Consider the following 25,597-nt stretch of genomic DNA (forward strand, 5'->3'; position numbering starts at 1 on the left):
ATAGATTCAACTCACTATAGTGGGCCCTAACACAGTCTGTATTCACATCCACAGGATACATTTGACAGTGAAGGCTGCTGAAGAAATCTATTTTAAATACTTTTCATCTGTCTGTGATCACCAGGCATCAGTTTTCAGTGTTGAACCTGACATTTTCATGAGCTGTTGTTTCTGTACAGCATGTTTCTTGCATAAGAGTTAGGAATCTGAGCTTTCTTCACTTCTGCTTTTCATATACACTAAAATAACTTTGCAGGCTTGGTTACGCTTGTAACTGGCTCGTGGATTTGGCTTCTGAAGGCTTGGGTCAGAAGATTCATGATGACATCTGAGCAGAAGTGGAAAGTAGTATGGAAAGTCTCTTTTCATTTAGATGACTGTAGGTTCCAAAAAGAAAACCACAAACCTTTCTTTCACTGCCACGTTCCCTTCCACACCGAACCGATTACTCGTCCTAGCACACAAGCTTTCTGCACTTGTCAACAAAACAAGATTTTCCATTTTCTATAGCATGTAGGTCCTGCGTGATAAAATGACCAGCTATTTGAGTGACACATAAATTGTCTCTCCCCCCCACACTTGTCTTTGCTTAGACAAAGATAAAGTAGAGCTGGATATCTAATACCACAAGTATTTGTTGGCTTCCAGCTATTCAAATTCCTTTAATTCACATATTTTAGTAGCAAAGACCAGACATTCCAGAACACCGTCACTTGTTTTGAAGAGGGAAAACAGTGAGCTAAAAGCATTATTCTAATCTATCTCAACTAACAATCCATCTCACACTTTTAAAAGAAGTGACTTTTCAAGTGGTTACTTTTTTCCCCTCTAATTCCATGTATCTTTTCACTAACTGTATATATTTTTTGTTGAGAACTTCCTAAATAACTGCTCTCTTTGGGGGGAGATAATACGAGAATCCTCAGTGCTAATACTGAGCTGAAGTTATGTTTATAAAAAGTAAACACCTACAGAGCCAAAAAAATTATTTTTTCAAGATATTGGAGCAAAGCAGTGAATTCAGTGTCATTGCTTCCCAGGCAGCAATATTATATAGCTGAAGTTATTAGATAGACACCATGCTGTCTGTCTATTCTCTGTGTTCCAAATGGATTCTTCACTCTTTTCTGCAGCTTCCTCCTGGATGCCCAGTCCATTTGCTCACCCCTACATCTCTAGCACTTCTAATACCACCTACAGATTCTTCATAACTTACTTTACGCCCTGACAGAAGGCCTGAGGAAGCAAGTCGTTGCTGCTTCTGAGCTTACACATGCTAGCTGACCAGGCATTGCATGTTTTTTTAATTATTCAGCTGGTAAACTGAGATAAAGTAGATAATTGTTGGTTCACAATTTGGTCTTTCTCTAATTACAGCAATAATTCAGGTGTTTCACTTTGCCTGGCACCAGTTTGCACAAATATGCAGGGACTTCAGATCCTTCCTTCAAGCTTGCCAGTGTTTTTTTCTGTAGTGGGCCACGTACCAACTTACATTGTATGTTGGTATGTGTTGGAGTCATATTTGTCAATAAAGATCAAGAGGCTTCACTAAACTGCTGGGAGATGTGCAGTACTTTGGAGGTCATTTTAAGAGTTTTCTTCTGATTCACCTTGGTAGGTCTAAGTCTGCTGCCATTGATTTATGAGATTGTAGAGAGGAGAGGAGAGGAGGAGGAGGAGATGAGAAAGAGAGGAGGAGAAACAAACACCAAAATTTTGTATTTTTACAGGAGCAAATAGGTGCAAGGGAGTATAGAAGCCCCCAGCAGAGCCCTCCAAAGTACCCTCAGCTTGTGCAGAGACAAGAGTTGTTAGGTAAAAGAGTATTGTCTGCAGCCCCAGTGGTGGGAAGAGGCAGAGACTGGCTTTTGAAGTGCTAACCTGCAAAGATTCAGGCAGGTTACAAAGGAGTTGAATGTCCAACTGAGAAGCACCGTCGTAGAAAACTCGCTTGTAACATGCTGTTTCTGGTCAACTACAGTTGATTAAACATTCTACTGAATTCTGGTTCCAAAAGTGCTATCCCAGAAAAATTAAAAATTAGGGATGCATTAGTGTTATGAAAGGAATTTTGGAAGGGTTTTTATGGAACTTATAATCTGTTCTTCATTACTCTAGGAGAATTTTCTGCCTCAGATAGTTCCCTCACAGACATCCAGGAGCAAAGACGGCAGCCCATGCCAGACCCTGGTCTTATGCCATTGCCTGATTCTGCCTCTGATCTGGACTGGTCAAACTTGGTAGATGCTGCCAAAGCCTTTGAAGGTAAGTTTTCAGAATATGGTACTGAGAAAGCTTTATGCAAGCTTCATTAAGGAGTGGTTTTGCTGTTTGTTATTTTAAATCTTGATACTTTTATTGGTTTTGTTGTTAGTTTGGCATTTTAAATCTTGATTCTTGTTTTTACTGTTTCCACTTAGTCTGAAGCTTAAGCAGATTTTAAATAGCAACTCAGGTCTTAACAGCCTCAAGCTTTGTATGTAACACTCCAATGCAGTTTCTTCATACTGGAATTCCTCTGTGCTGTGGTTTGACCAAATCTTTGAAGCTACCTACTTGTCATGTAGAGCAGCTGCAGACATGAGCTAGGGTGGAAAAGACATCTGACACAAAACTGCAAAAGTCAAGTCAAATAGCAGGAGGAAGGCATATGAGCACACTAATGATTGCTTGCTTACTGTACTAGCAAGAAGTGTAGTGCAGCTGAAGCACACTGCCAAAGTAATTTGGGAAATATGCCCCATTGGTATATACTTTTCCATTGCCATTCTTCCCTTTGCATGCTCTGAATGCATAGGCTTGCACGTAAGTGTCGTTTGATCCTGTGGCACTTTCAATCTCCTAGTGAACTGAACTGTATGCTGCCTAGGTGTATGTGACTTTAAATACCCTTCAGCCCAAAGGGAGTTTACCTTACAGTTACTGTAATCCAATGGAAAAGACATTTTAGGTGCATTAAACAGAAGTGCCTTTTCCCAGTCTCTGCATAAATGCTGTCCCGTCTTCATAAAAGTGTTTTCACTGACCCTGAATCTTTTAGACATTTTTCTGCAGGGTTGGAGAAGGCTGTGAAGTAACTTGCTTTCTCGGCTGTTCTCTGGCAGTACCCATATACATGATTAAGACAGTGCTGTCTAAGCTGATGTTCAAGATGTACTTGTGTGCTCTGCTCTATGGCCATAGGAGTTGTAGAATCAGCATGTCTCCTATTTCTGCTGTGCAGAATTGAGATAGAGTATTCAAAGTAAGCCTTAGTCTTCAAGAGGAAATGGATGTGTAGTGATTTTTTTTTTTCAGCACTACATAGGGATGAAACCCAGGTTTTAATGCAGTTCACTGTGGTGGGCAGTTTCTATTTAAAAGAACACCTTTTTCTGGTTAGGTTTTGACTGTCCTCATTGACCTGAATCCCTCCCTTTTGTAGTCCCCAGACTTACTTGCGTTTACCTTTAGAGTTGTGAACAGTGTCAGTGTGGTGAAGGTAACAAACTGGCAGCTCAGATGAAGAAAAGCTGGGGGTAACGTATTGGCTCACACCTTCATCTCACCGCTGTAAAAATACATTCAGATTTGACTTGGAGAGGGAGCAGCTGTCTGATGTCAGCATAATCCCAGTCTCTAGTCTCTGACAGTAGGGATTGACAAGTACCAAGCAGCCTAAATTACAATTTGTGATCCTGGGCACCTCTGTTCTATGTCATTGATTGATGCCTTCAGCACAAGCCCTCAAAGTCACAAATCGTGAAATGTGCAACCAGCCAAAACAAAATGTGCCTGGATCTTAAGCTAACCAGCCTTCAATATTTTCATTCAAAGGAAAATGAGAGGAGCAGGAAAAATTCTATCAAATACCAAGGCATGTTAATTTTAGCCTTTTTGAAAGCACAGAATGAAAATTTGCCTAGCAGAAAAAGATGTGTTCTATTTCTGGTGAGAGACCAACAGCTGCTGAGGGAGAGATATGTTAATTTATTAAATGAAAAAGTGTTTGTTACTGTTTGTGCTAGCAAACTCCAGAGTTAGGGGCAGTTGGTAGTTTACAGTCACAGCACATGTGATAGTGATTTAGAGATGTGTTAAAACATCTGAGCAATGACAGGACAGAAAGTACAGACATAAGGCAGGAAAGAGGTTTCACATTTCAATCTGCAAATGTTTTCTAAGGCGTATGGAAAAAATTCTGGGTTCTGAAAATTACATTGGTCATTTTACTTTCCGTATGCAAATTGGGCACAGTGAGCTTTTCTTTGCTAAAGATAGAGATCCATTATGGATTGAAGGAAGCTAAATATAGTTACTGAGCTATTGGGTACTGTCATGCGGTTGTATTCAGGAAGTTCTGCATGGTGCTGCTGTTCTGGCTTAGTTTCTTGCCTCTTCTGGGACTGGCCTTGAGTGGACTGCAAACACCACTGGGTTATCTGCTTTGCTCTCTCCAGCATCTCCGTTCTGGAGAGCTGCTTAGCCTGGGGGTGTTGCATGATCCATGAGAGCATGCAATGCTGTTCCAGAGCTAGTGCTTGCTTATTGAATCTAATACAGTGGAGAACCTGGTGCAAACACTTGCAATGCCAGTTTGCTTCTGTCAAAAGGGTATCAGTATGTTGTATCATCACCTTATCTTGCTTGAGACAGACTTCTTCAGTTGCTTTGAGATCCTGCAGTGTAGCTGCTGTGCTATGCATGAACAAATAATCACTATTGCTGTCATTGTTTTTTGCTGTATGTTTGCCTTCTCAGTTCAGCGAGCTTCATTCTTTGCTGCTGCTGATGAAAATCACAGACCTGTGAGCGCTGCCTCCAGTAGTGATCAGGCTGAGGACCAGCTTACTGCACAGATAAAGCCTTATACAGGGTAAGTAAGTACACCAGCTAATGCAGGCTTCCTCAGATACAACTGAAGGAAAAGAGCAGGAACATCTTTATTTGGAAGCCGTCTCCAGGCTTCACAGAACTCTTCACAAGTTCTCATGAAGATGGGTGGGAGGTGAAAACAGAAGAATCATAAGTCCAGTTGGAACCTTTTTGCAGGTTGTTTCTTGTCCGTGATCTGCATGAACATGTCCAAAGCAATGGTAATTTAGGGCACACACAAGTAGAAAAGTAGTAGAGAGAAGTCAAGTGGTGGGATGGCTCAAATTAACCATGAGATAAATTCATTCTATTGATTAATGTGCTGCATATGTTCCATGTACTCTGTTGTATTCATTGTGTGAATTCTTAGTGTACCTGAGCGCATACCTACACTTGTTACACACCAGGCTGTTACACACCAGGCTGTTAGCTACCCTGTGTGGAGATAGTAAATCATATCAACACCTGTTCTTGTTTCCTGCTTACAACAGTAAAGAATCTCCCCCAACTCTCGCCTCTAAAGTGGACCAACTGGAAGGTTTGCTGAAGATGCTGCAGGAGGATTTACGAAAGGTAAACATTCCATCTACAGGAAATCTGTAAGACACGTTTAGCACTGATAGGTGATGCTAATAACTGCATAATCCTGCTTTGCCATGCCTGAGCCTGTGACGGTCTTATCCTTGTGTGAGAACAGACATTTCTTTGCTACTTTTCTAGGCCGTTCTTTTCATTATGCAAGGCCAGGATGGAGTGTCTAAATTTGTAGGCATCTGATTCCTCTGCTTAAATTAGGAGGGCGATGCAGAGTACCTTCACTCCTTATTCAGGTGGTGTTGCGAAAGGCTTGAAGTTAGTCCATGCAAATATATCCTTCTGCTGCTGCAAAGTTGACAGTATTCTCTAAATGTGTAATTTCTATGGTGGAGATTTTCTGTATTGCATTGCTGCCTGCTTGGTCCGGAAGGGATCTTCTGTGGTCACAGGAAAAGTCTTTTAGCTGGGGAGGTATTTGCAAGAATATTTCCCATCCCTTATGTAGTTAACCTTCAGCAGTTGTACACTCACGTTGTACATACAGAACGGGGCATGCCCAATTTTTTCACCACCTGGGGAGCCAGCTTCTGTATTAGAATTTAATATAGAGAAATTCTGCTCATTCAAGCAAAAAATGAGGAATGAAATGTCAAACATTACTCTTAGATATAAAATCATGTGTTATTGCATGTAAAATCCACAGAGTGATGTTTGTACTCTCTTAAATAGATTCTTGCCTCTCTAAGTGGGTGGGAAGCATGACCTAAAATTTCTGCTAAGATCTGTGTTTTTCCTCATGCCTAAGGAAAAGGAGGACAAGGCCAGTCTTCAGGCTGAAGTGCAACATTTGCGGGAAGACAACTTGAGGTTACAGGAAGAATCCCAGAATGCAACCGAGAAACTGAAGAAATTCACCGAATGGGTTTTCAACACGATTGATATGAACTGAGAACAGTGTACGGAGAAGGAAATGATCTGTTATTCCTGGGACTTAAGCTTTAATGCCACCTTAATCATGACATGTGAAAGTATAGTCAGAGCACTTCCCTGTCCTTCATCCTCCAGTGACCCTTTTTTGCATCTCTGCGCGCACTCAGAACAATTGCAGATCAACAATCAATGTCTGCCTTTTGTAGAAAAAACAAAGTAAATAATTTTAAAAAGGTAAAATAAAAGTTTAACTGCTAAAATGTGAATGTCTATTTTTTGCACATTGTCTCTTTACCTGTTATGTACAAAATGATTTGGAGGTGGGATCAGATTTGCTGTTCAATCTGCCTCTGTTTCCATTAACTCCTTTCTCTCTGTTTCAGGTAATCTGCTTTTCCTTGCAGCTTTGGCAAATATTATGACATCTAGAAAGTTAGAAGGAAATGTTTATTTTACTGCTCTACTTACATTGTTTTCTGAAGTATGCCACAGACAAGGGGATGTAATGCAATGTTTTAGGTGTCTCCTTAGCAATTTGCGCTTAATTGCTAGTGCTACCTTCCCATACTTTACAGAGAACGTGTGTCCATAGTGTATGGTACAGTACAACCAGCATCGTAACCTTTAAAGAGAGACTAGAGATGTGAGCCATGGGCAAGGCATATTATCACACATCTATTGCATTAGCATTTCTGGTTGCCTTTGTTTCCCGTGGAAACAATGGCTGCAAGTACCTTTACAAACAGCAAAAGTAGGCATGCTGCAGTTCAGAGCATGTCAGGCAGACTGAGAGATAACCAAGTACTGTTGCTGTACTGCTTAAGTATAGTCCCCTTCCCTTCCAGGGGAATCTGTTGCTTGCATATCTGCAGAAGACTTAGGCTGAAGTTGTAAAGAGATTAAGATTTCTTCCCCTGAACTGTTTCTATGAAAATCCACATTAAGCATCTCTGTGCACCTGCCCTCCCATTCCATTTCTGTGGACTTCTCAAATCACAGCAGATTTGAGAAATGTTTATTAAATTTGTGTTTTATTATATGAGAGGTCTTAAAAATCCTTTACTATGAAAGACAGAGGAATATGCAAAGGTGAATTAGAGAAGTGCATTTTTCAAAGCACTGTGATAGGATTGGAGCTCTGAAATCCCCAGTCCCCAGTGAAACCGTCTAGCAAGAGATTTCCCAAACTGCCTCATGCCAGGAAAGTTAATTTCTTGTTCTTTGAAGGAACAGATAACTTGCCACAACATGTTACCTCTCCAGAAAATAGCTTTCAGGTGTCAGAATACAACTTCTGAGTGCTGCAGTCTGCACAGGCATTAAACTGTGCAGCGTGCTCAGAAACCTTTTCTACTCCCTTCTGAGAATACCTTAATAAATACTGCCTTGCATAAAGTGCAGTGGTATTTGGGGGTTAATGTCAAGAGCATCCACTCCCTCCCCTTTACCACATTCTCAAATAGACAGATTAAAATCATCAGGCATAGTCTTGTCAGAAAAACTTCCATGCTCTTTTCAAATCCCTTTTCATGCTCTTAATCTTGCTCCACACAAGTACACACTACACTTCAACCTCAAACTTAATTTGTGATGCTAATCCCCATGGAGTTCTTCTCTAACGTTTTGTCATGGAAATGGATCTCTTTGGAACTATTTCTGGAGTGCTTTTGTAAAGGTTTAGAATGTTGTGGGTTTTTTAATGACTTGTATGAAGGAGATTTATATAATGCCTGATATTATTTGTAAATGGGAAATATTGCTAACATCTCTGAGCATCCTGAAGTCTTGCTTTTATTCTCTTTTATTTTTAAGTTTGGTTTTTATTTTATTTCAAAAAATATTTTGGGACTTGGGGCAGACTATTTATTAGAGTTTTGCAACAGAGTTCTTGTATGATGCCACTGAAGGCTACTTGTAAAATTCTGACAATAAAACTCATTTTAAAGGCTCTTCTAAACCATTTTCTTCTGATTTTGTTTTTTTAAGTCTTTTCAGAGGGTCCATTAGTTCCTGCTTTCCTCTTGTACCACTTTTCTCAGTGATTAACGATAGAAATGTTTCCATTCTCTGTCACAGAATCATATATTACTTGGTATGTATACGTGCATTTAGTCTCTGAACTTTTCATTTGTATTTCTGCACAAATGTATTTTTCCATTTACCAGGGTTTGCTCCTTTAACAGTGACTCTGATCTTCACCAGGCTGATACGGTAGAGGAAGTCACTGGATTTTTTTATCATGTACCAGCATTTTTAAACTTACTTCAAAAAACTGAAGCCAATTTAAGTGAAAACCAAACTTGCCCGACATGTCTGCCCAAGGGCACGCACAGCTTTCAGCATCCCAGAACCAAACTTGTGAGCTTGCAATGTTAGGTGTTAGTTTTGGGGGGTGGGACAGATACTCCATTTGTTCTGTTTTTTAGATCTCCTCCTTTGACCTGGGAGATAACCTTGGACATGATTTGGACAGATCTTCTTTTGGTACAGTGGATCAGCATTACGCACAGCTCAGAAATGTGGAACTAGGTGGGTCTTCAGGAAAGCATCTTCCAGGTTCACTGAACGGATCCTTAAAAGGCATGTGGTGAAAGAAAATCCATCTCTTTATACCAGTGAAGTTATCAAGCCAAGACAGCTCTGAAGCAGCAAGAGCAAGTGGTAGCACCTGGTTGAAAAATGGGAGTTGAATCTCAGAAAGAAAACTAGATGCTGTCTTACCATTTGTAGTTGGATACTGGTAATGGAGTTGAAGCAGTTTCCTGCAGGTCAAGGAGCTGCCCTGCCTACATTCATAATAAATTCATGCCAGGGGTTCCCACGTGCCACCACACATAGCAATAGGTCAGCCTAGACCAGGGCAGGATCTAACTGGCAAGCATCTACAGCCTGAGTCATCATTAGCCTAAGCAGAAAGTGGGTGGCTGTGGGAAGAGTGCGGGTGACAGGGGCTGCCTTCCTATTTCACCTATTTCTCCCAAGAAAGTGATGTTTTATATTCCTGACAAGTTTTGTGTTGTCTGTGTTCCAGTGTGAAGATGCTGTTCTCCTGTGGCAGTGTTTGGGTAGCCAGCTGTGGTTTCTCTCCAGATTCCCAAATTGGGGATGGGAGGAAGGTGTCACCATGGAGGGGCTGCTGCCAAGCATGCATGATGGATAATGCTATCAGAAATGAAGCATGGTGTAGGTAACTGGTCAGAGGGTATTGGGCTCCAGTAAGAGACAAGCTGTGAGGCACACAGGAGCTGGGATTGTGGGAGTTTACCGGGAAAGGGCCTGGAGAGCTAGCTAACAGGGTTAAGGGAAAGATGATGAGGGGATGAAACAGAATACATCCAGGCTTTACTCCTCGAAAAGCATGGTTGCTGTATGGTAGCCTTTTGTTTCTATGGGAAGCTGTGTTGCAGCCCTGTGAATGGGTATTGTAAGAAAGCCTTTTCTCCAGCTTTTCCTTTGGTGGGAAAGGTCCCCATAAACCAGGGAGGGTTTGTGTCTGTTTTTAAAACCTTTACATAATCCCGTCTTTTAGGTTGACAGTTAACAAATTCTCTTTAAAAGCAGTTGACTGTCTCCTATCAGACACTTCAGAATGGTGTTAGTCCTGTATGTGAGCAACTTGCTCTGCTGCAAGACAGGAGGGCAACAGAGGCGGTTGCTGTTTACCAGCAACCCAAAATTGTATTCCCTGGAGGAGAGATGACAGTGTCCCTCCTTGATCGCTGCAGGTGGAGCAGAGACATGGGCTTTACTGAGGCAGTTACTAATGGACAGGAGCTGGGCAATGAGATGATGAGGCTTGTACAGATGCCATTACCTTTTCCTGATGTTAACTGTGGTGAGGAAGTCCTTGCTGTGCTGTGTGAGGCAATGCTGGGGGGAAAAGAGCTCACAGAAATACTGACTTCAGAGCTCTGCAGTAAGAGCCCCTTCTCACAGTAGTGTTAGCTTTGGCTGGGCATGCGGGGAGTGAGGCTGAAGCGTTCATGTGAGTCAGACTTGCTGGAGGCCAAGGTCTGTGTTTGAAGCCCCGTTTCCCCAAGGCAGTGGTGCTGATGATCTTGGTATGCAAGGTCACAGCAGGCAAGTCACTCTCTCTGGATTCTCCTGTGCCTCCATGGACCTGCCTCCTGCCAGAAGGTGATTTCAAACAGCTTCTGTTTCTCCAAGATGTTTGGTCTGAATGATTTAAAGCAGGCTGGGCTGTTTGTGACATGGCCAGAGTGTGGCCAACTCAAGTGGGAGCTGCTATGGGGAGTAAAATCAGGGTGCTGCAGCAATCTGCATGGCCTCCCACCGAAAAACCTCTGAGGTTTTTTATTGAGGTTTCTCATGCCTGTACTCGGTACCACTTATGCTTTAACCAAGGCCTGGGTTGAGCCCCCAGGTTCTGTTTCACTCTGCACTGCCTGCAAGAAGGACACACGCTGCCAGGCAGGGAGGCAGTGCTGCTGGGCAGATGGTGCTCTTGGCAGCTGAAGGAGGCCCATCAGTGCTTGGCACACAAGTTGGAGACTGAAACTGGGACATGCTCAAGGACAAGGACTGGACGTGGTTTCCTAACCTCGTGTTGTGATTGTGGCAGATGCCGCCAACTAGTAAGTAACTAAATAGAGGTTTGATGCCACGGGAGAAAAAACGGGGCATGCTGGTGCTGTTTTAAACTGCATTCCTGTTCTTTCCTCTCGCTCCTTCCTGCCTGCTCCTGCACTTGCCTTCCAGCAGTTTGTTTTGCCTGGTGACTGCAGCACTGGGGCTGCAGCAATGCTGTGGCTGCCTGTGGCTGAGCTGAAAGGCACACTGAGTCAAGGAATTTGAGCATTTGATTGAACAAAAGAGCTTGACTGCTCCCTGGATTTTTGCATCTCACCTTAAATGAAGTTTGCTGGAGTTGGGAGGCTCCTATCCGTGTGGAAGGTACAAGCTGTGCCATGCCCAAAGATTCATGTGCCAGTGGTAACACCTGGCATGTGTCTGCCCACATACAGCAGAAACAACTGGTGCATGCTTGCCTGGCATTTCACCACTTGGTATCAGCTCAGTCCAGCTCTGCTGTGCCAGCTGCTGCTGCAGGCATACCGTGGGTGGCAGCTTGGTGAGATGTCAGTCTTGTTTCTTCCCTAACCCATCACTTTTGATCCTAATAGTGAGATAATGTAAATAAATGTGCATCTATTTACTTTTAACATTATTTGCAACACTTTTAATAGGTTAGTTTTTTTCAGTCTGTGCACAGGCACTTGATAAATGCCATTCTTAGAGTCATAGAATGGTTTGGGTTGGAAGGAACCTTCAAGCCCATCTAGTTCCAACCCCAATGCCACAGGCAGAGACACCTTCCACTAGACCAGGTTCGTCCAAGCCCCATCCAACCTGGCCTTGAACACTGCCAGGGATGGGGCAGCCACAGCTTCTCTGGGCAACCTGTGCCAGTGCCTCATCACCCTCACAGGGAAGAATTTCTCCCTTATATCTGATCTAGATTTACCCACTGCCAGTTTAAAACTATTCCCCCTTGTTCCATCCCTACATGCCCTTGTTCCTTGTGACTGCTTAACATTGGTAGACCATAATCTCTAAGTCCTAATGGTGTTACTGTCTAGCAGATTTTGTGTCCTTCCTTAAGGGGACAGAGAGTACATATGACTTCTTGCCTACTATTTGCCTCTCAACACTTGCCTGTGTTTTGCCATACTTAGGACTATTGGAACTGGAGAATTTTTCATGTGTGAAGTTTTCAAGATGTCCTGAAGTTACTGTGGAGGGCAGGCATCTGAGCTGCACTGTATTCTAACTGTTCAAGCACCAAGCAAGAAATTGCCTCATAATGTTGGGAACCTTGAAAACATGAGTCTCTCTCTTGTCTGTGGTTTCTCTTTTAAGGCTTCCATGGCCTAAAAGGAACGCTGAAACTAGCATTAGTTCCACAGCTCTGATTTGTTTGCCCTGATTTCCCAGTTAGATCTCAGCTGAAGCTCTCCACTAAAACCAGATTTGTTCTGAGCCATCTTTACTAGCCAAAATATGGGTGATACCTCAGCCAGCACAGAGGAGACTGTAGAATCAGAGCATGCAGTGTGGGTCTCTGGTCTGCTGTAAGATGCCCTCCCCAAGTCCTGCCATTCCTGCAGGTCTCAGTTGTGCTACCTACATCATGTCATGTTTGTGGCTGGAATGGGCAGAAATGGTGGGAAGTGCATCACAGAAAAGTGCTGGCAGGCAAAAACATCCCTGTCTGAGGTCAAGTAAAGGCAGACAAGTTCTTCACACAACAGTCAATAGAGGAGCCGCAGCCAGCCTGGACAAGAGCCCTTGAGGTGCTTTCCCAGCACAACAGGAAAATCCAGGATGCCGACCATTTAATGATGAGAAAAGGGAGAGGCAGAGTGAAACCCTGCATATAAGCACACGCCAGTCTTCCTTACTGAATTTTCCAGAGTAAGAAGTGACAAACTAGTCTTGGAGCATGCCTCTGGGAACACAGAAAATTTTGCTTCAGCTTCATGAGGGTTTTTTTTGAGTGAAGGATTTAAGGCATGCTGCCCACTTTCAGTCTGCTCTGTTTTCAAATAGAGTTTATCTTAGTGCATTTGCGCAGCGCAGATTTGAAAAGGTCAGGTGGCAGTATCCAAATACACAGATAAAGGCTGTATTAGTTTCACAAGGTGCTGAAGTTTGTGAAATGCTGAATTTCTGCTGGCTTCTGAACTTCACCTCTGTCTCCATGTGAGGGGGAAAGCCAGCAAGGTTTCCTCTTACATAGCTTTGTATCTGCGGGCTTTGTAGCCATGGTCAGTTCAAAACAGGAGACTTGAAGGGAAAGAGCTCTTTCAGAAGAGCATCTCTTTGGGCCAGGGAAGAAAGCAGAGCTTGGGGAAGTGAGCTGATCAGCTCTGTAGCCACTAACAAGCTTCCCCTGCATATGTGCACCATGCTGGATGCACTGAGATCTTTCATAGGCTGCCAGAGATGGGATGTGGGTCCTCACGCCGTGTCCTGAACCAGCGAGATGGACCCTGCAGCATGCTGGGCTGTGTGGGACGAGGCTGTTCTCCTTGTCAGCAGGGATGGGCTGAGGAGGCCTCATGCTCAAGTTTGGTTCTGGCTTGTATTTCAGTAGCACCCTGTGCTGAGAGATTTGGATGAACATTTCTGTGTTGGTGATGTGGCAATAAGGAGAGTGACTTAAACGAATTTAGACGTTCAATGTAACTGCTGTTGGACGCACCAAAATCCGTTATAGATGGGGTTTTTCTTTCCTGTGCTTAGACTTTTTAGACGTTTTGCTGAAGAAATATAATACTGAGTTTCAGTGTGTCTTCTAGCACTGAATCATGCTGTTTTGCAACTAAATGTGACCCTTTGCATTGTATTTTAACAAGTTACATTTCTGATGTCTACATTCTTATGTCAGAAAATAATGGATGAGGCATTCCTTTTTTAAATTTCATTACTTTACCTGCCTGACTTGTGTTCATTTGCATGGAAACAGAAACTTAATACAACAAAACTAGACATTTTAACAGTTAAAAAGAGTAACACAGCTTAACTCCCCCCTTGCTTATTCTGAGTTTCCACCAGTAGTTCACCTGACTCTCCTGGGTTTATGCAAGGCAGGGACAGTAAATGTTCACTCCCTATTTACGGTTACCAAACCACTCATGATTCAAAAGATCCTTATTGTATCATCCTTCAGTTGTCTCTTTTCCAATCTTAGTCTTCCTTCTTGCATGGAAGCACTTTCAGATCTTTCCCGTTACTCTTCTCTGAGCTCTTTACATTCTACTCCATCCTTTTGCAGCTGGCAGGATCAGGAGTGCATGCTGTATTTGGGATGCAGATGCACCACCATGTTATCCTGGTATTCTCCGTTCTGTTCTCTACCACTTCCCAAAGTATTACTAACACTTAATTTTCTAATTGCTACAGAACATAATCTAAATTGATGTTATTTCTAAGAAAACCATGAATCTAAGAATCAGCTTAAGAGCCTGTCTTGATCTAGTGAGGTCAACACTGCTTTTCTCATGTCCCTGATGTTGAATTTCTAGGTTGCAGTTTTTCTGCTGTCTTCTCACCTTGTCACTAGGCAGCATATGGTTGTTTTGCAGCTCTTCACAGATAATCTTTTTGGTTTTAGCCAGCATATCTTCATGCCACCAGGAGGTTTGTCACATTTATTACCCACTCATTTGCCAGATAATTTACCAACTTCACTGAACACTGCAGCCTTCAAAACTCATCCCTCTGATACTGCCCTGGTGAACTCCCTCCATTATGAAAGATCACTGCTTACTTCCATCTTTTATTTCTCATCCTTTAACTTTTCATCTACTCCTCATGTTTAAATTCCTAGAGAACCTTTGGGGAAGAAGCATGTTGCAAGGCCAAGGATAAGCAGGTGTTTATGTTCTGAGTGTTGTCCACATACCTGATGGTTGCTTTATAGACTTCTAACAGTTTTCAACAGCAAGGAGAGAACACGGGAGGTAGAAAGGGAGAGAGAAAGTGCTAGTACTGCTTCCCTTTTACCAAACAGCCCAGTGGGTACAGAGTTTGTCAAGGATGCTGAAAGACTCTGCTTCATTGCTTCCTTTTTCTAAGCGGATTTGATACTGCATCTCCCAGAGAATGATCCTAACTACAAGACTATTAGCTTAACTTGTGCATTCTCCAACCTCCTCTTGTTAGATCTCTTTCATTTGGCTTAGAATATGTATTCTCTCAAGGATGGGAATTTCTAGCCTGGTGACTATCATTTAGGTTCCTTTTTGTTCACTGCTGTTTCAGTGAATATTTGGTTCCTCCAACTGAAAGTAGAATGGATGGCAATGAAAATGACTGACAGCAGAATTGTGTACAGCCCACGCAGGAGAATGTTTGATTAAGAGAGAGTGAGATAGGTAGGCCTGAAAAGGCCAGAGCTGGCTTTTGCAGCACTGCCGAATACAGACCTCAACTATCTTCTTCACAGTGAAGTCCAGCCTCCATTATCCACCTGTTCCTATTCCACACGGAGAGCACTTTAACTATTGAACAGTCTTGTTTTGTCTTCAAATGCTTTGAGGGATGATGTGTATATGGGAAAGGTTGGTGACAGGACCTCTGGAAGTGGCAGCATTGTTGGATGTGGTTGCCCAGAGCTCCAACAATAGGGAAAGGAACAGGGACCTAACAACTAGACAGCAAGTTGGAAGGAGAAACCCCAGAATGGGGAGGATTACCAAATCTTGTATTGCACTTGAAGAAGCTGGAAAACCCAATGTGTCCTTGACCACAACAGGACGGGGAGAAGGCAGGTTTGGGGCACATACAGCTGTCAAGGGAGAAGGACCTGCAAGTAATCCCTGGAATGAAGAACAAGGCAGCAGGCAGAAAACGGTAAGTGGGTGTATTGAGGGACAGGAAAAGTTCCTAGCTGGTGAGATGTTCTGGGAGACCCCCATGTTAACACCTCACTGTGTGTGAGGCTCCTCAGTGCCGTGACAAACTGCAAGCCAATTTTCAGCCCCACTTTTGGCTGAAGGGAGAGGTCGGTGCCTGGGTTGTCTCTTCAGCGCATTTCCCTTTCTTGTGGATGTCACTGCTCTGAGCAAGCTCATTGTGGATATTCACAAGCCCCTGGCAGAGGTGGAGAAACCAGGGATGAAGGCTGCCAGCTGATGGGTGGAAAAAATGAGGTGACTGAAACCAGGTAGGTATAGGAGGTTTGTAATCAAGTCAAATGACAGCTGACCAGCAAGGAACTGTTCTCCCTTTGGTCTTGCAGTAATGCTGTAAAGCTCTGGACAGTAGAGGAGCACTTGTCCAGCTCAGCTGTTGGGCACTTTTGTCCTTAGGACCTTGCAATGGGAAATCATAGCTTTTTCTTGCCCATGTAAAACAAAGAACTTGTGCTTATCCTACAGAATCTAATCCTGCTGTGTTCCCAAAGGATGAGCTAGCTCTAATAAGGTCTTCTCTGTATCTGATATCTATGACAAAGCCAGAAACTCTTAGTAGGGTATTAGCTGACACAGTGATACTCTAATGCACTTTGTAATTCACTTTTTATTCATGAGGACTGACAGCTATTTCCCAAATGTGCTTTAGGGCTATATGGTTTCTGTGGAGAGATTTATTCTTGCTGTGTCAGGTACTTTGGGTACTGACAGACAATGATAAGAATGTTTGTTCATGGAACCTTTTCTCCATATTTAAGCAAGCAGAAGTGAGTGATAAGCTATTGCCAAGGCAGAGCCTGGAACTTGGCTTCAGGACTTTCCTATTCTCTTTGGCCTCAGATAATAAGTTTGGCCTAACTGCTCCTCCTTATGCTATGATTTCTTCAGATGTACTCAATACTCTTGAAATTGCCTGATTCAAACATCTTTGAGTGCTACAAGGCTACTTCTGTTCCACTTTCCATCACTTCACTTACCAGCTGTCCACTTCTGGGAACAGCCTTGCAATGGCTGAGAGCTGCTCAGGTAGGGTAAAAGCCCCACGAGTTGGAAAGGACTTTCAGCAGCAGAGAGGGTTTATGGTCCACGCTGGCTGAAGTTAATAGGAAGCTCTGCACTGTGTGCTGGCTCATATTGGTTGGGATTCTGGCACTTGCAAGGCTGTCAGATTGCGATGTTATGTGCCTTCAGAGGCAGACAGGAACTAAGAGAAGAAGAGCAGATTGTGGCCTGCCAGGCAGCTGGGAGGTAGCCTGATGCAGTAGGAGGGATCAGACATGGCTAAGAATACCAACTTTTGTAATGATGTAGGGGCAGTCGGATAGGAGCTGTGAAAGCCTGGTCTGTACCATGGTTTTTTTGATCATTATAAAGATGAAGAATGGAACACCTCAGAAATGCCTGACCTTTGCCCTGCAGTTTTTGCATATCTAAGGTTTAAGAGAAGGTAGAAACTTTGTTAGAAATGCTGGCTTTCCTCTAAGTGCTTGTCCTGAGTTGGAGAAGTGGCAATGGGAACTCTGGACCAACCGAGAGGGTGTCATGTGCTCTCTCATTCCTGTGCCAGCTTCTTCTAGCTAAAGCCCACTGAACACAGCATCTTTGACCTTGATCATAACTAACCAGTCCAGGTGTACCTATGAGTCTTCTGTATAAGGGCACTTCCCATAGTTTGACCAGAACGTGCCTGCTGTATCTCAAAGATGGTTTTCAGTGGGTGTGATGCTCTGAAACAGGCTACTTTCAGCTGTTGCTGATTCAGCCCCCCTGAGGTTTCAGGCACCTCCCAAGACTTTCCTAGCTGGCCTTGCACGGCATTCTGTTCTCTCACCTCCCACAGGTAATCGAAAGTCTGGGTCTGCATCTGCATGGAAACAGTCCGAGAGAGACAGATAATGTTTAGTGGGTTGGAGAGCATCATGGAGGGGCTGTAAAACGCTGCTAACAGGAAGATCATCCTCCCCCCATGAAGTACATGAAAGAAAAGGGAGGGAGATGCCTACACTGACCCTGTGATTCAGGGGCTGATCAAGTGTTGTGGTCAGTTTGGTCCGTGATAACAGGTCTGTAGGACTTAGACTGACCCTTTGCCTGCAGGATGGGCTGTATTCATAGAATCATGGACTGCTTTGGGAGGGACCTTAAAGCTCATCCAGTTCCACCCTCCTGCCACGGGCAGGCACACCTTCCACTAGAGCAGGTTGCTCCAAGCCCCGTTCAGCCTGGCCTTGAGCACTGCCAGGGATGGGGCAGCCACAGCTCCAGCCCGTGCCGGTGCCTCACCCTCACCGCTCCCCCCGCAGCGCTAAGCTCCGGACCCGGCAGCACGGATCGGCCCCTCCTGCTCCGCTGCCCCCGGCAGGCCCTGGCCGAGGCGCCGTGGCCGCCGCTGCTTGGGAAGGGCTGGGGCGCCCTCTGCCGGTGCCTGCCGCCAGCGGCACGCACTGCCCTGCTCTGGCTCCCTCCGCGCTTCCCTCTGCGGGCCCGGCGGGGCTGAGCCCCGGCTCGGAGCGGGGCAGCTCTGCAGGGCCGGGTGCCTCCGTACCCGCTCGCGGCTTCTCATTTCCTGTCGCTGCCTCTTCACATACAGCGTCCCCATTCGTTTGGGTTCTTTATGTGCTTTCCCCGCCCTCTGCTAACGTCAGTCCCTTTCTTCCCGGGTGCTGCGTGAAGAGCAAACGTTGGTCGAACGCTTCTCCTCTCGTGGGTGGCCATTGCATGTAAATGCATCTCTAAACCAAAGGGCAAACACGGAGTTCAGGGCTGTGCTGATGGCGTTCACTGTCATACTCTTGGGAAGTGTCTCTGACAATCGTAGAATCAGAACAGTTTGGGTTGGAAGGGACTGTCAAAGTTCATCTCGTCCAATCTCCTGCAATGAGAAGGGCATCTCCAACTAGATCAGGTTGTTCAGAACCATATCCAGCCTGGCTTTGAGTATCTCTAGGGGTGGCACATCCACCCCCTCTCTGGCCAATCTGTGCCAGGGTTTCATCCCTCTCACTGTAAAAATGAGATGGGGTGAGCATTTCCTAACAGTTACATTTTAAAAAATATAGCCTGGGGATTTTGTATTTTAAGAGGCAGAAAACCAGACATTAGAAGAAAAAAGTCCACTGCTCAGTTGAAGTCCCAGGAACATTTTTCTCCTTTGCTCTTCATCGATCACTGTAGCCTATCCATTGGGATTCATCAGAGGTTAAAATCCCTGCTCCCCAAAAGCTGTCATCCACTTCTAGCATCCAGGAGGCAGTTTGCTCCTAAACACTGTTACCTCCTTGGCTCTTCTACCTGCAGAGCTGGACACAGCCCTGGTATGTCCCAGCTAAGCAAAAAGCTTGGCATCTTGTGTACAAGGACAGGCAGTTGCTCCAGAGGTTTGTGCTGGTTTTTTCCCCAGCAGTGTGGTCATTTTGGAGGAAAAGAGAGAAGGCTGAGAGGGGATCACATTAATGCATGTAGATATTTCAGAGGTGGGTGTCAGCAGGATGGTGCCAGCCTCTTTCCAGGGGTGCCCAGTGACAGGATGAGGAGCAATGGCCACAAACTAAAACACAGGAAGTTTCACCTCAACATGAGGAAGAACTTCTTTACACTGGGGGTGGCAGAGCAGCGGAACAGGCTGCCAGGGGTGTTGTGGAGTCTCCCTCTCTGGAGACATTCTAAACCTGCCTGGACATGCTGCTGTGTAACCTGCTGTAGGTGGCTCTGCCTTGGCAGGGGGGTTGGACCCGCTGATCTCCAGAGCTCCTTTCCAACCCTAATCATTCTGTATGATTCTCTGATTTAATGTCTCTGCCTCAGGTTCCCAGTGAGGAGAACCTGCACAGGAGCTCTTCTTCCCTTCTGAAGTGTTTTGAATCTGCTTATAAAAAGCCCTTATATAGCAACAGTGCCCTCTGCATTGCATGGGAACCGAGTTTCTCCTGGGCTCATGGGAAGAGGTGGGGCAGTCACAGACTCGGGAGCTGAGCTGAAGCCCAGGTTACTGTACCAAACTGTTCTGCTTTGTGGGCCCTAATACTGTCTGCTGCAAAACGATCTCAGTGCTTGCAATTACAGTTTTTAATCTATGTGTCTGTATGTTATTTCAAGGATAAACATTGCGGTTTGTTTCTGTGAGGAATCGTGGTAGATTTATCTTTGGTTTTGCAGCCGAGGTTCTGTGTGTTTCTCAGTAAGTGCTATTAATATTGCATAGCTGTCACGATAAAGAAGGAAGCATGCTGGTGGTTTGGCAGAAGTTCTGGTAGAAGGAAGCATGTAATGCTCTTTTTTGCATATCCCTCTTCTCTTGCTTCACATCTTGCACAGATGCAGGCTGAGATGGAAAGAACTGCATATCCTGCTTTTCTTGCAAACCCTGCTCTCTTCTCAAGAATGTTCCTTTAACTTTTTGTGTGTCGCAGCTTTGCTCAATCTCTGTTTCTCCACCTACCTTTTTATAGTTGCGAAGGATTTTGGATGTATTGTGTGGCTGTCATAGGCCTTTTTCCTCCTGCTGTGCTGAATCAAGGCTGTAGACAGCAGAGCTTCTCAGCAGGAGGAATCAGCTGTCAAGTGATAAATGTGCAGTTTCTGCTTTTACATCCACTGTCGCGGGCTAATGGATGTGGTTGCTAATCTGAAAGCAGCAGCAGATGCAGAACATACCCTGTCTGTGCCTTAGCATTTCTTGGGATGAACTTTTCAGTTGTTCAGCTCGGCGTGAGGTGGTGGTGGTGTCAGTTTAACCTATAAGCATCACCCGTAAAATTGCTGCTGCAAGTGTTCCTCAGCTAAAAGCAAACCCTGCTGACTGTTTTTCATGTTTCCAGTTAACTTATGTAAGCATGAAAATGGTTCTGGAATGCATTGTCTGTACATGAGCAGCTGGAAGCTTGGTTTGATCACAGAGTTTGTGAAACACAACTTTTGCCACATGTAGGAGGCTCTTTTCTAGGAGCAGTGGCAGCTCACTGGATCCAGCGTGCAACGTGGGGCTGCTGTACTGCTGCCTGGGACCACAGATTTGCAGCAACACCTAGCACAGTAATTAAGAATAAAGGGCAACAGGAGGAGGCATATCCTTCTCAGGCCTGTGCCACAGCAAAGTCCTGAAGGCCAACCTATTCTTTCTCCTGGGTATGTCATTTTCCATTATTGTCAGATCGTTTCAGCCCTTTCCCCGCAGCAGGCTCCCAGCTGAAGCACTCAGCTGTATTCAGTTGAGCAAGCTGAAAAAGAACAAGCAGTTTGATGAGTGCTGAAAAATTTGTTCTTACAGATTTGGCTGCAGAGCATCTATCTCAACTGTCCCCCCAGGGCAAGCAGAGTAAAGCCAAGATGCAAGATGTGGTAATGGGGTTTTATGCTGTACACTTTAGCCTTTCTGGCAACAAGCAGCAAGAATCTGAGACAAAACTGCGTTTACCTGCTCAGAGTTCATCCTTCTCCTGTACTTGTCTAGCTTCTGCTAAAAGGAAATGTGGATTAGCAAAGCCCTAGAGGTACTACCTAAAACTGACTCCACTCCTGCCTTCAAAATGAAGGTGAGTGAATGCCACCAGGTAGCCTGCCAAGCTAGTGTCTTTCTGTGATGAATTTTGCCTCTTTCATCCTTGTTATATTACTGCTTGTAATGCACACGTTTTGAGAATCTAATTTTTGCACTCAATGCCTGGTAAGCAAGTGCAGTTCCCCGAAGTCCCACTAATGCTGTGGTAGGAAAAAGGCAGTATGACTGCAGCAACTCATGGAGAGACCTGCCTGCCCTCCTGACAGCTGCAGCGCTTTGCACCATCACTACTGCAGCGAACATGAGGCTGTTCCTTATCCAAGGAGGATGCAGGGTAATTAAACACTGAGGTGTTTCTCTCTCCTTAGCCAGTGGAAATTATTTCAGGCTATTCTCAGGGAGTCCATCAGCTGCACCATGAGGAGCCAAAGGGTCTGTCAGGTGGCCAAAAGGTGATGCAGTCAACCAGGCTGGTGCAGACATCACTGACACTCAAGGAAAAAGCCTGACGAACACCATCTTGTCTTCCTGCTGGGCTTATCTTTCAGGTCAAAGTGCCCTCTTTGGTTGCGCCTGACAGATGGTGTTCCTTTGCCCCACAGAGGAGAGCTCTCAGGGTTTGAAGCCAGGTTGAAAAAGCTCCCCAGTCCCACAGGTATTTTGCAGTCAGTGTGCTGCTAGCACTGTGCAGTATTGCAGAGTGGAGAACAAATACATGTGTAATTGTGATTGGGAAACTTTACACCTTTCTACAACCATTTTGTTCATCTGGCAGTAGCTGTGGAACAGTTTCACAAAACCTAACACTGTAAGTCTGAAATAAATGTGTTTTGAGTGCATCCACGTTGCCAAGGTGAGTACATTGTTAATTATGAAAAGCCAGCAGTCATCTTGAATGTGTGGCCTGCAGCAGGCCAGCTAGCCCAAGTTGGAAGAACTGTTAAAACGTGATGTGAATGTGGAAGGAGGCGTGAAGAGAGGCTGATCCTGCTTAAAAGCTTATTTTAATTCCATAGTGAAGGCATGCTTGGGATGGATTCCCCTGACTTCTTATCCTTTTCCTCTTGTTCATGAGAAGCCTGTCCTCCATGAATGCCTAACCCTGAGTGATCCCAGGCTCCAGTGCTTCCCCAGACCTCTAGAGTGGTGTGTTCAGTGTCTTCCCAGCAGCCTGGGGGAGATGAGTGCAGAGAAGTTGCCTGATGTGCCAGGCCCTCCCTGCACCCACACCTGAGGGAGGAAGGCACCAAAGAGATCCCATCTCAGTTTCTGGTCAGCAGAGAACAGTGCCTGGCGTGCTTTGTTGTGCACTGAACTGAACCGAACCATCTTCTGTAAGTGCTTGTTCTGCCTGCCTGCTGTGAGGCACTGGAGATTCTTCAATGGGGCACCATCAGTTATAAATCTCAGTGGCACCCAGTACAATTCAGATGGACTTTCCTGATGGTCTTACAGCCACTGCAGTATAAAGCTATCAAATAGTAATAGTGACAGCACTCTGCTTTATCACAGGAAACGGAGTAATGTTGCAGACTCTGGCCTGAAAGTAAGAGGATTAGATCATGAACTAAGAGCTGTATTGGCTTGGGGTGGCCTAGAGGCATTTGAGTCTCCTGCAAAGTACATCTGAGGGTCAAGTCTTAACTGGCCCATTTATGTAAGGAGCATAGGAAACTTCTTTCCATCCACAGCTGCTTGTGTCACAACATGCTTTTTGAAATCTCCCTTAGTTTTATCCCTTTGCAGAAAGGGATAAGCAGAAATCCAACTCTACAACTATTTTTCAGCAGCCTCTAGTGTTCAGTGGTTTACTGTCCAAGCTTACCTCCTTCCAGAATAGTGCCTTGCCTCCCTTCTGCTGTGGAGGCCCCATCATTTCCTTGCCAGGGCTGTCTGTCCCACATGCTCCCAGGCGGGATGGCCAGCTGAGGCTTCTGACCTGCTGGTGTCAGCCTGGGGACCCTGGCTTTCCTCGTCTGGCCAGGGCAGAGCTCATGCAGGTGACACAGTCTCTGTAGACAGACCAAGGCAACAAACCAGCATCCTGCTTCAACATTATGAGTAACAAATTGTACTGGGTACAGCTCTGCTGTGTGTTCAGACCTGATTTACCAACGGCATCACTCCCACTTGGAGTTGGAGCAGCTGGAAGATGGGATGTGATCTCCCCCTGAGGGACAGGGGCATGCACCCTTCACTCAAACTCCTCTGCTCCTTGGGTTTTTCTATGCTCTTCTTCTAAGGAAGCCTGTGTGGTACCTGCTGCTTGCACCCACTGGGTGGAGCAGCTCTCTGCTTATTGCGGGCTGGCCGCGCTTCCCTCTCCAAAGAGGCTGAGGTCCAAAACATCACAAAGGCGGGCAGAGAAGGGGAAACGACAAAGCATCACTGAACGCGGAGCTGCCTCTGGCCAGCGAGGCGCAAAGCTGGAGTTTACCGGAAAAAAAGGCTAGCAAACATCTCTGCATAAAAAGCAGTCTCCATGAGGAAACATTGCTTAATCAGGAACAAAGGGGACACTTTAGGCCCTCAAAGCTCCTTAAAGTGTGTCTTTAAGAACAGACAAATGTGGAAGCCAAAGTCCTCCCAAATGTTACCTTTGTAAGCCACATGACAGCAGTAACTCTGTGCTGTAGCACTAAGGCAGATCATCAGTCAGAAAGAGCTCTGTGGCTCTGAAAAGAGATAGTTGTGATAGTTCAAATAATTTTCTGTAAAATTTGGTTATTAAGGCAAATCTTGAGGGGGAGGTTAGTTTTTTATTTTAGTAATAAAAAAGCAAAGAAAACCAAAGCCATTTGACAGGAAATCATTTCAAAACCTGAATGTAGAGAGGTTGCTTTGTTTATTTGCTTGATAACCCCCAAAAGATTCCAGGGAATTTTTTAAAATATTGGCTACCTACAAAAATGAACTTGAATGTATTTTTCATCTTTGTTGTCGTTACTAGAAAAGAATTGAACAAATTCAAAACCTATTTCTTCTTTCCAAAGTAGGGTCAGGATGACACCCCCTTGTGCTGCTTGTCACAGACAGCAGCATTTAAAGGATGCTTGTGAGGTTTTTACAGTCTCTTTTCATTCTTTTCCCTTGGAGCTACATGAAACATCTAGAGGTAGAGTCCAAAAGGAGTGAATGATGCTGCAGCCACCACCAGCTCCATCCCATGAGGAAGTTGTCCAGCTGTAAAAAAAAAACCCACAAAAGCACAACTCAGGATCCTCAGGGCCTGCTGAGCACTGGTAAAGAAATTACACTCCTTTTCTTTGTCTGGACAGCAGCAGAAATGCATCATTTGTATAGACCTCTTGGACCACTTGTTACTTCTTCCAGACCTTTTTGGTGGAGCAGATCTAGCCACAGGAGGGACAACAGCCCCATACAGGAAAGCTTATCCTATTTTGGTCTGGTCCCCAATGGAAGTGAGGGTTCCCTGAAACCACACCCTTCCTATGTATTTACTACTCTGCTTTGTCAAGAGATGCCTGTACCTCCCCTATGGACCTGCAGTAAATGCCTGTGTATAGGCTGGTAGGGTGAGTCCAGTCCTGTGACTGTCAATATGGAAAATCTCTGCACTAGCCCAGCCCCAGTGGAATGGTTGTCTCTTTGAAGACAATTTTTTCTGATCTCAGGCAAGAAGCTGTGGTAAAGCTCTTCCTATGGAGTCCATGAACTTAGCTTATTAAAAAGGCATAGGTATTTGGGTCCAAAGCAACAACTTTCTCCCCACTGTTCCCCCAACTCTCTATGTGTCTGGCATCTGCTCTGGCAGAAAGACCACAGAAGATTGGAGGACAGCTGGAACTAGAACATACTTTAGCATCAGGAGTGTGGCTCTGGATTCTTCTGGCCTAGTTATGGAAAAAGCAGAGAATAATTTTCCCCTCCTTCACCACTGCATTTCATTGTTATTTTTTTCCAATGCCAGATGCAAGCCAGAGCTGTCAGTCCCTTTCTCTGTTAAACTTCCAGCTTCCAAAAAGGCCTGACTCGTTCCCTATCCATTTTATGCTGTAGGGATTTCTAGAAACATGGGAGGAAATGCAGCCCACCTACAGCCTTCATCTAAGCTATTTCAGAGCAGGGAAAAGGCTGAAAGCATTTCTTTAGTTGGGGTGACTAATGTGGAGCTATGGCAGAGATCTGTTTTATGCTTTGAAAAAATATTTGGTGTAACTTAATCGCACGTTTTTGTATGTCGATACATTATGACTTCTGGAGGTAGATTTCCCCAAGGAGGGAAGTAGGAGGTAGACATAACTCATGAGTGGTCTTCACTGGAGTGAATGGATGCATGAATTGAGTTATCCCAGCAGTAGGATGGCAGACCTAT

The 25,597-nt window shown here is 44.8% G+C and overlaps 1 protein-coding gene across 2 annotated transcripts in view; it reads left to right on the forward strand.

The window, feature by feature from the left end:
* The window catches only part of SIPA1L1 (signal induced proliferation associated 1 like 1), an 81,585-nt gene extending 73,304 nt beyond the window's left edge, over window positions 1–8,281 (forward strand). For both annotated transcript variants that reach the window (XM_061347140.1, XM_061347141.1), the window contains exons 17-20: window positions 2,122–2,268; window positions 4,744–4,858; window positions 5,349–5,430; window positions 6,200–8,281. In XM_061347140.1, the coding sequence (XP_061203124.1) occupies window positions 2,122–2,268; window positions 4,744–4,858; window positions 5,349–5,430; window positions 6,200–6,343 (488 nt within the window). In that variant the 3' untranslated portion in view covers window positions 6,344–8,281. The remainder of the gene's footprint in view (window positions 1–2,121; window positions 2,269–4,743; window positions 4,859–5,348; window positions 5,431–6,199) is intronic.
* The last annotated feature ends 17,316 nt before the right edge of the window (window positions 8,282–25,597 follow it).

This window comes from Neopsephotus bourkii, unplaced genomic scaffold (assembly GCF_033783945.1).
Source record: "Neopsephotus bourkii isolate Nb327-2 ecotype Australia unplaced genomic scaffold, CSIRO-AGI_Nbou_v1 NB_301, whole genome shotgun sequence".
NCBI classification, from domain to species: domain Eukaryota; kingdom Metazoa; phylum Chordata; class Aves; order Psittaciformes; family Psittacidae; genus Neopsephotus; species Neopsephotus bourkii.